The following is a 10,924-nucleotide window of genomic DNA, read 5'->3' on the forward strand; positions in this document are numbered from 1 at the left end:
GACAGATGGACAGAAAGAAATTACTTCAGAAAATGAGAAATTCTTCTGAACAGAGGCAGAAAGGTTCTTTTCGAGCACTGCAGAACCAGGGGCAGCTGCTGTGCTCGGTCACAGGAATGGGTGCGGGAGGGATGGGATCAGTCATTGCAATGATCCATCCCGCCGGTGTCCCTGACAGTGCCCCTGCTCAGGAAGCGATGATGAACACCTCAATGCCATTAGAACAGCCCGGGACACACATTCCTGGCTTAGTTTTCATTTGCAGTCAGGCAAAGCACACTCAAATCCCAGGGAAGGTGAGGAAAAGCACTGCAGTGGCTGCAGACCAGATGAGCCAGAATTGCAAGTTTTCAGTATCATAATCTTTTATTGCACAACACAACCCTTATATCCACATTTTTTCCTATGTGTTTTAAATAAAAAAACATATATTACCTGAACTGAAAAGTCAAAAGTATTAAGAAATAATACACTGCAGTACTCACAGTATTGAACACCACACATCAACATAATTATTAACACAACTCATTTGGAGATAATTCCAAACCCTGATCGTTAGCATCCAGGCTGGATTTTCAAAGGCATTACGGGTTACAATGCATAGACACATACAATTTATAATTCAGCAAAACAAAATCCATTTATAAAAGTCACAGTGAAAGTGGAGGTAAACTTCTACTAAGCTCGTGTAAGTAAAATGACCATGAACTGCTGTTCTGGAAGGTGATTTCCAGTTAGAGAATTATATACAGGAGATAGAATTATCCTCTGAAATCAGCTTATTTGCAGAAAGATAATGAAAGACTGGTTTTGTTCTGTTTTTTGTCATAGCCCAAAATTTAGAACTATCTTGGGTCGTCTTCAGGGCTCAGTAATGCCAACCACAACTTAAAGCCAGCAGGGTCTACAAATTGCCTAGAGTAAAGTAGTCATTAAAAGATGTTCAATAAATCTATCCCAGAGCTTAGAATGAGTTAAGGGATCATTTTTTTTTGTGGTGTCTGCTCTGAAGTCTCCCCTTACCTGCCAGGCAGTTGTTTCCCAAGTGACCACTCTGCTTTGCCATGCAGAAAAATTATCCTCTGAAATCAGCTTATTTGCAGAAAGATAATGAAAGACTGGAGGTTTGTTGTTTTGTTTTGTTTTTTGTCATAGCCCAAAATTTAGAACTATCTTGGGTCGTCTTCAGGGCTCAGTAATGCCAACCACAACTTAAAGCCAGCAGGGTCTACAAATTGCCTAGAGTAAAGTAGTCATTAAAAGATGTTCAATAAATCTATCCCAGAGCTTAGAATGAGTTAAGGGATCATTTTTTTTTGTGGTGTCTGCTCTGAAGTCTCCCCTTACCTGCCAGGCAGTTGTTTCCCAAGTGACCACTCTGCTTTGCCATGCAGAAAAGAAAGAAAATGTCACAGAAAAAAAAAGAAAATGTCACAGAGAAGCTGTGACATCAAGGTGCTGTAAACCAGATTCCAGCAGTGTGACCCTGCAAGACTCACTTGTCACTGCTGCAATCCACAGCCCTGGGTTTTCTCACCCTTTTGTCTCCCAGAACCACAACTCCATGGATTTACACACAAATGGGAGCGCAGTGGAGGGCTCACACAAATGGGGTGGATGTTCTGTGCCCCACGCAAACCAAGAGCTGAAGCCAAACACAAAGAGCAGCTCTGCAATGGGAACAAGCAGCTCTGACAGGAATTCTTCCCTGCTGCCACGTCCATCACCCCCCTCATCACATCCCTTGTCACCTCCAAACAACGAGCAGTGAGGATGAACCTGGCAACGAGGGCTCCCAGGGCTTGCAAATGCCAAATGAAGCTACAAAACCTTTAATTATATCAGTAATTAGCTTTTTAGGGGAAAAAAACCCAACTGATCCCTCATTATAGGTTAAAAGAAAAATAAAAATCCAGCACATGCCCCACAGGGAGCACAGAGGATCTGTTTATGGCACAAAGGCTTCCCAGGCCAAAGCTGGCAGCACCTTCACTTTCCTCTGAGGAGGATGGAAGGTCAGCAAGGAATATTTCAGATTCCTGTGCAGAATACTGGGCATTCAAGTTAAAAGTCTACACCGAGTCCAAAAGTCTTTTTAGATTTTTTTTTTTAAACTCTTGAGCTCAGCAGCCATGAAGTGGCTGCTGTACATAAACACCTTTTCATGTCATTTTTGAGTGCTTCATAAGGGTCATTTTCCTTTTTTAAAATTTTCCTATTTTTTATTTTCCTATCATTATTTTCTTTTTTTTCCCCTTGCTATTTCACAAGCATAAACCAGATGCAGAAACATTTCATGTGCTGTGGGATTGGCCAACTCACTTCACATGAGAGCTCCCTTTGTTCCCTGTTAAAAACCACTCCACAATTGATATAAAGGGAATGCTAAAAAAAAATTGCCTTGTCATGTTTTTGTTCACACACAGCAATGTAAAAAATAGTTGACAATTCTAATTTTAAATAAATATCCCCCAACTGTCCCACCATTCATCCAATATTCAAATGGACAGGAGACAATTTACTGCTCACAAACACAGGGATTTGGGAGTGTGAAGGTGGAAAAGTGGAGGCTGTGTAGATGATAAAGTGGCAAAAAAAGCTAAGGGAGCACAGAAAAATGTGGATTAGCAGAACTCTGATGTGCCCAGATGTAAAGAAAAGTCCTGAAGGAAAGAAAAAAAAAAAAAGAAAAAAGAAAAAAAAAACAAAGAAAAAAGGAAAAGGAAAAAAAAATCAGTATTCCATAGTTTAATGATACAATTCTATACAAAAATCCTCAGTCCTCTCAAACATGGATTTAGCAGATCAGCCACTCACATTTTTGTTGCAAATGTAGAATTTCAAAAGCTACAGGCCCAGAAAAGAGAATCAATGACGTTCCACAACCCGGTTTTTAGATCACACTCCCCTGCCATCCACCTGCACAATTCTTCTGCTTCTGTCAAAAAATGAGCACAGGCTGGGCAAGAGCAGCTAAATCCCTGTAAACAAAGACTGCTTGGAACAATTAAAATATTGTTAACCTGAACAAATCACAAATTCCAGCACTAATTAAAACCTGTGGGCTAAAATTCATGTTTTCCTTTCCAGTATTGCACTTAATGTCTTCAGGAGGATGAGAACTTTGATTAAGACAGCTGATACAGACCAAGCTTTTCATTTTCTCTTTTTGGTTGGGTTGCCTTCCTTAATTACTTAAGCAATGAACAGGAAAAAGTTACAAAATCCAAAATATTAAGGAGTAACAAAATTACTGAAACAGGAATTTTGTTATCAAAGCTTCTCCTGAATAACAGCAGGGAAATTCCTAAAGCCAAACCAGAAAACACAAAGTGAAAATCACATTGTGATTCATTCCTGCAAGGAGTGCTGGAACTCCAGCCAGAGTTCTGTAAATACAATTATGGGAAGTTGCAAAAAAAAAAAAAAACAACTCACTGAAAATTCCAGTAAAACTGCAATTCTTGTTGCAATCTGAAATTGTAAATATCTGTAATTTTGAACATCTGAAATATCTGTAATTCTGAATATCTGTAATTCTGAACAACTGAAAATTCCAAATTTAAATATCTGAAGTGCACAAGCAGCCAAAACTTTGTAAGGCTCAGCTTTAAGATGTTCTTCAATTTTCTAAGAAATTGTGGTTTGCAGTTTAGATTCCTTGGGGAGAAAGAAAAAATGAAGGCAGCAAAGCAGCAAAGAAACCAAGTAAAACTTCCTCTCCTTGCAGGGAAACTTTAATCTCAGTTTAACTTTTAATTTTGGGTTGCCAAGCACAACTCCAAGAACCTGTAACACCAAGGCCATTATTTCAGGAAACAATTGAAACTTAAATTTAGATCCAAATGTGCAGAACTCCCTCTATTCAAATTTATCTCTGCCCTTGAAACTCGACACTTGACAATGATCCTGTGTGGGGACTGCAGAGCTCAGCAGGGAGACACCCACCTCAGAGAGACAATTCCATTGCTACATTAAATATCTAAAAGGGTGACAAGGCAAAAAAATGGTCTCTTTCTTTGCAAGACAATTTGATCCTTAAGTTCTTGGAGTTATTTTAAAAATTGTCTCAGAAAACAGAATTTTGATCACTGTCATTAATGTTTCTGAAGAATTTTGGTCAGAAGTTTAATGAAGCAATATTCTAGGATTAATTAATCCAATAGAATGCCATATACAAATGTTTACTTGTCCTTTCTCTTTAAGATTATTTTGAAGCCCCTTCAAGGAGGTTGGAGTTTTCTGTACCTCACAAAACAATAAGATTTGCAGACTTTTCTCCCTCTGTTTTGGGCTGAATTCAGTAGTTGGAGTTTGAGATGTGGTTGCTCATGTCAGAAGTACAACAATGACCTTCTGAAGAAAATATGATTCTGCAGTGGCTGCCTCTTCCAGCATGGAAAGGAATTTCCTACTGCTTTAGAGTGGAGAAGTATCTGAGTATGAAGTTTGAATTTTGGTTTTCCTTCTACGACATCAAGAAGGATCAAGAAGAAGGATAAAATTAAGATTTAATTGTCTGAAAAAGGTGAGGTGAAGGAAGCACTTGTCTAATATCATCTGACTTTAAGTCTAAAATAAAGTTTAATATCACAGAATGTAAAAAGAGTCAGTAATAAAATAATATACATTAAATATTCCTCTCACTACTGCTGATAGGAACGTACAGACAGGGTTCTCTCATTTACCAAAAGCCTTTGCAAATGACCTGATTCTAAAGAGCTTTTTTTTTTTTGTATATATTGTAAACATTTAAAATTTCTAAGGCTAAAAACAGGCACAAGTCTTCCATGAACAGTTATTATTCCTAAAAGCATTAAGGAATATACGCCAGATCTGCTATTCCTTTTGATAACAACAGAAATAATTGAAGTACAACATTATAATTCACAACATAGATTCTTAATTAAAAAAGAAATACAGTTTAATCCTGACAACAATTAATAATATATAAGGAATATTCCTTTTTTTTTTTTTAAATTATCTAGTACATCAAAATGACATTTCCAGATCTTTGTGCTGGGTGTGACTCAAACTTTATAAAGCTGAAGGAGGAACTAAAACATTTCTAAGAGGGTAAAACTGAAATGTCAGCTTTAGTAGCACCCCAGATTCCCAAAAATGCAGGAAAAATCCGCAATTCCATCCTGAAGCCACGTGGTTGGTGGCACCTTTTAGCAGATGTTCAGCCACTTGCCTCCATCCTTTGCATGAGGTGATTTTGTTTTGTGCCTCGTTAAGGTACCTGAGCCAACAGTCTGATTTCAGGCTGGTTTTCCAAGTTTCCAGAGGTGTTCCCAACCCCTGCCAGCAGGCTGATCCCAAGGAATGTGAGCAGCAAGGTAACTGCCAAGAACATTTGTCCTTTAGGAGTCCTCTCCCCCCTCGATGTGCCACCACACTCACCACAAAGTGACCTTGAAAGAACATTTGTCCTCTAGAAATCCTTTCACCCCTCGAAGTACCACCACACTCACCACAAAGTGACCTTGAAAGAATTTGTCCTCTAGGAGTGCTTTCACCCCTCAGTGTGCCACCACACTCACCACCAGGTGACCTTGAAAGAAGATTTGTCCTCTAGGAGTGCTTTCACCCCTCAATGTGCCACCACACTCACCACAAAGTGACCTTGAAAGAATTTGTCCTCTAGGAGTGCTTTCACCCCTCAATGTGCCACCACAACTCACCACCAGGTGATCTTAAAAGAACATTTGTCCTTTAGCAGTCCTTTCACCCCTCGATGTGCCACCACACCACCAGGCAATCTTGAAAGAATTTGTTCTCTAGAAGTCCCTTCATCCCTTGCTGTGCCACCACACTCACCACAAGGCCATCTCGAAAGAACATTTGTCCTCTGGGAGTCCTTTCACCCCTCGATGTGCCACCATACTCACTACCAGGCAACTTTGAAAGAACGTTTGTCCTCTGGGAGTCCTCTGACCCTTTGCTTTGCTCACCACCAGGTGATCTTGAACTCGTAGATGGGGCGCTTGCAGTAGTAGTGGTTGATGAGGTGCTTGTCGCACACGCCGATGCACTGGTGGTCCACGGTGATGCCGCGGGCGGACAGGTCGGTGACGATGCAGTGCAGGAGGTCGTAGACGTCGGCCACGGCCTCCCAGGGCCCGAAGGACACGTCCACCTCGCAGTGGTGCTCAAAGAGCTTGGTCTCGCTCTCGCTGCGCTCGAAGCGCAGGGAGTTGAAGTGGGGGCACTCGTAGGGAGTGATGGGCATCTCCTCCTTGAACACACACACCTTCAGCTTGGCAAACCTGGCCTTCCTCTGCATGGCTCGCAGCTTGGCTATCTCGATGATCCGCTCCAAGTGGTCTGGAAAACAGAGAGATTGAGGGTCCCAGCCAAGGGCCGAGGGAAAGAGAACAAAAGCAGTTATTGCATGTGAAACGTTTCACTGCAGTTGTTCTCAGCATGAGATTAGCAGCAGGTAGCAAAATATAGAATAATCAAATCAATCTCATTATCTGGTGAGCTTGGTGGCCTTATTATATTTTTAAAAATAATTAATATATTATATAATGACATAATTTATATTTTACATTTAATATAATATACGATTACATAGAATAATGTAATAAAATTATATATATTATTATATATAATATTATATGTATATTAAAATATAGAATAATCAAATCAATTTTGGTTATCTGGTGAGCTTGGTGGCCTTATTATACAATATATATAAAAATAAATAAAAATTGATATATAATTATATAATTAATATAAAATGTTATATACATTATATAATTATATAATATATAGAATAATCAAATCTGTCTTGGTTATCTGGTGAGCTTGGTGGCCTTATTAAACAAAAAATATAAATTAATATATTATATAATAAATATATATTATTATCTATATATTATATAATTATATAATATATAGAATAATCAAATCAATCTCAGTTATCTGGTGAGCCTGGTGGCCTTATTACATGCCCAAGTAATCTGGCCTCACTACAAGGCCAAGTTTATTCACTTGTAAGTCCTGACAAAACAAATGCAGACAAACCCTCTCATTTGATAACATTACAGCCTAACCTTGCTCCCTTTTAAGCACACAAACCCACACCCTGGGATGCAGCAGGATGTGGAGACCTCAAAGATCCAAACAGCATGAAAAATACAGAATAAACTTCCCAGCTGCAATGGGATCAGTCTGGGAGCTGAGAGCAGACTGAAAGCACGAGGTTTAACACTGGAATCCCACTAGAAGAAACAGTCAGTGCTACTTTGTTTATTTACCTTTGTAATATGGCATTAGGCCCAGGAAAGCTTGTCTAACTTTTTCTCCTTTAAGAGGCTGGATATCCTCTAGATTGTCTAGCAAGGGTCCTATGGAATAATACTGAGCTTCCTTGTACACTGACCTCACTCGCTCTCGGGGGGGCAGGTCACCAGATCGTAGGAAGTTTAGTATGTCTCTGAAAAAAAAAGGGCAAAAATATCATTAACAAACACATTTCTGCCAAAACTGCTGCAGGTGGGAAAGGACAGGAAATGCTGGATATTCATTGTTTGCTCTACTGAGACAGTAACTGAAATAAATGAGCCTTATTCCCAACATTTGTTTGTAAAACTGTTTGCCACGTTCAGGTTTCCAAGCCATTATTTCACATTTTGCCTCAGCTGATGTCAAAACTCATTTGAAAAAATATCAGTGTTTTTTAAACCAAACATTTATTGTGGAGGAAACCATTTATAACACAGAAGAGGCCAGAGTGTTTCATGGGAAAGCAATTGTGGTCACCGCATTTCAAATTTAGGTCTGGGACTAAATAAACTTTTGCATTTTCCCAGAGAATCATTTTCATGGACATTTTATTCCACACAGATCCAGCTGAATGGATGGGACATCTGCAAAGGAGGTTTCTCATCACAGATCAGGACCATTTATAGAATAATAATCAGAATTTTTAAAAAAGAGACAGAACATTTCCTCGTAGTTCTGAAACACTGTTCAGCAACAGGATCTTTTGACAGAGAGAAAAATCACTTATAAGTATTAACCAACAAAACCTTATCAAAAAAACCAAAGAAATCACTTTGTAAGTGTTAACTAAGAAAACCTTATCAAATAAAAGAAGCATTACTGCAATCTTAGAATGACAACAAATACAGCACCTGCTAACCTGGCTCTCTGTTGCAGCTGTATTTTCAACTGAGGTTGATAACATCACAAATTAATTGATTTTCCAACAACTGCCTCATGTAAAGACACAATTATTTTAGAATAAACACAGTGGCTTAATCTATCTCTGTCCCAGATTATGGTACAACTCAAAAGTGCTTTGAAAATAATTCAATGCTCTTCTGTTGAAGGCAATAAGGAAATGTCTATAAAGGAGAAACACAAAATTTGGGATAAATTGCAATGTGTGCTTTGGGCAAAGACCTGAACCCATGAACACTGATCACCTTTTGTAGCAATCTCACCTCAATTCAAACAGAGCATTAGTAATCATGGTTAGTTTAATCAAAAATAAAATAAAAGCTGAGCACTCAGGAGGGATCCTGGAGGTAAAGGAATATGCTACTACCAACAAAAATAAAACAGAAAACCAAATTCTTTAAAGGCTTGTGCTTTATTGTAGCAGTTATATCCTGTTTAAAGATTAAAAACATCGTATTCTCAACTGTGTAAGAATCCTAGACTAATTCCTTCCATTCCCTCTTCCTTACAGATACTGAATATCAATTAAAAATCAGCGCTGTGCAAGGAGTTTCCTATTTCCAAACACTTCTTTAAACCATCAAAACAACTTGATACCTTGAAAGGAGATACTCTAGGGGAGACAATGCACAAATCCAAAACATTTCTTGTTTTTTCCTTTCCCATTGCACAACCAACAAAGAATTTTTAACTGCAGTTACTCCTGCGATGCTTTGAAGGCGTGCAGTGTTAAATGCTGCACTCTAAGGAAAAGAACTGTTAAAAACAAGTCTAAAAAGAAGCTTTCAGTAAGAACTTGCCAAGCTTGCCCTGAGGGTCTGTACATACCCGAAGTAGGTGCCATCCCTGTCGATGAAGTACCTGCCCTCAGCGTCCGTGGGGATGTAGTGCCTGCCGCTGAACATGGCTGCCAGCATGGTGTCCTCGTACCTGCGCAGCGTGGACAGTCTGGTGGTGAAAAACATCCCCCCCACGTTCAGTGGGACAACTTCTGGGAACTGCAAAAGCAACCAGGACATCAGAAAGGAGCTGCCAGTCCTCTGCAAGGTGACAGCACAGCTTTCAAAAGGCACTTGCAGTTTGCCACCGGGACAATGGGTGGTTCCTGCCCCGCTGCCACAGATCAGGGAGCTCTGAGGGGTGAAAATTTGGATGCTTTGGATGCTGGGAGGAATCAGGGAGTGGTTTAATTGTAGCTGGGAATCTGAAACAGCAGAAATCACTCAGCTGGAATGGCAGATATTTGAGATATTAATGCCTCCTCTTGGCTCTTTTGGAGAAAGGAAAGAACAAAACAAAACTCCTTCCCCAGCCTTACACAAAAAGAACAAAAAGGGAAGAAATCTCAGGTCAACCTTAGGACTTGCACTCTGCTGTTTCCTTTACACAACCAGACTATACTATACACTGAAAAAAAAAAAGCATTTGTTTACATCAGGCCTCAAATCTTACTATCACCCCCCCAGGCTGCCTTAAGTCCCAGAATAAACACTTGATTGCATGTCTCAAGTCCAAACCTGGATGGAGCTTGTAAGTAAAGCTGCCGAGCTACTCAAATGCATTCAAGAGACTGAGTTTTATACAAACGTGTTAAGCGAGCTGAGTATCCACAAGGAAATCCTGAATTCTTCAGCACCTGAGCAGTCTGTGCTGCCGTGATCATGCCGGTCGCAGGTGAGCTCTTACCTGCTGGGGCAGCAGAGGTAGCGCTTGTCCTGCCTGGGTGGCGGTGGGAGTGGCCGGCTCTTGGAAATCATCCTCTGCATCCGAGCTCGACATGGCATCATCCGGGGTGGCACTCACTTTGTTCTGCCCCGTGACTACCACCATCCCTCTGGCTCTGGGGAGCAGCTCTGCTGGGTAGGAGGCCGTGGCAGTGCTGAAGGGAGACCCAAATTAATCACCCGAATTACCCCAATCGCCGGCGCGCTCCCCGCAGCGGCCGCGTCGCCCCGAGCGCTGCCAGCAGCAGCGTTATTCCCGGGAGGAGGAGGAGCAGGGATGCCAGGCACCCCCGGAGAGGGCTGCGGGCAGGAATGCCGCTGGCACAGCTGCTCCAAGGCCCTCCAGCCGCGGAGCCGCTGGCAGGGGCTGGAAGAGCCCGGCATCCATTGGCTGCACGGTGCAGGGAGCGATTGGCTCCGGCGCGCCTTTGCAGGAAAATGTCATTTGCTGGGAGAATTTGGGTGGCCGCTGTCCCAGCCTGTCCCTCGCCAGGGGCGGGATGCAGGAACACGGCCCTGCCAGGGGCGGGATGCTGGGACGCGTCCCTGCCACATTGGCGACACCCGGCTCCGTCTGTCACCTTCAGCCGCTCGCCGGCAGCAGGGACGGGCACGGGGAGGGCTCGGCCGGGCTCTGGAATTCCTTATTAAATGGGAAAACCGGGATTTCTCAGCAGCCAGGGAAAGCAGGCGTTTCCCTGCCCGCTGCATCACAGCGCAGCACAGCACACACGGACGCGCACGTGAGACACGAATAATTAACTCTCCTTAGCACGCTGCTAATTATCAACTGGGTTTAACCCCTCCAAGGCTTCTCAGTCCATCCTCAAGGGGAGAATGGGATGCACTGACAAACTGCACGTTAAAAATAATAACTGAAAGAGAAGCCCGCTGCTCTCCTTACACTGCGTTATGTAAAATCCCCGTTCCCAGGGTGTCCCCAGCAGCATCGCAACTCCCTAACAAAGACATTCCACCACCAGAGGCTTTATCCACCTCCAAAC

At 41.7% G+C, this 10,924-nt stretch overlaps 1 protein-coding gene across 1 annotated transcript; it reads right to left on the reverse strand.

Moving 5' to 3' along the window:
* Nucleotides 1-4,433: 4,433 nt before the first annotated feature.
* Nucleotides 4,434-10,194, reverse strand: KCTD7 (potassium channel tetramerization domain containing 7). Its single transcript, XM_041482900.1, has 4 exons — nt 9,883-10,194; nt 9,025-9,194; nt 7,269-7,447; nt 4,434-6,330 (listed from the first exon to the last, which is right to left on the reverse strand). The coding sequence occupies exons 1-4, from the start codon at nt 10,024-10,026 to the stop codon at nt 5,954-5,956; spliced, it is 870 nt and encodes a 289-aa protein (XP_041338834.1). The 5' UTR covers nt 10,027-10,194; the 3' UTR covers nt 4,434-5,953.
* Nucleotides 10,195-10,924: the final 730 nt, after the last annotated feature.

Source organism: Pyrgilauda ruficollis, unplaced genomic scaffold, assembly GCF_017590135.1.
Source record: "Pyrgilauda ruficollis isolate IOZ18807 unplaced genomic scaffold, ASM1759013v1 scaffold59, whole genome shotgun sequence".
In the NCBI taxonomy this organism is placed as follows: Eukaryota; Metazoa; Chordata; class Aves; order Passeriformes; family Passeridae; genus Pyrgilauda; species Pyrgilauda ruficollis.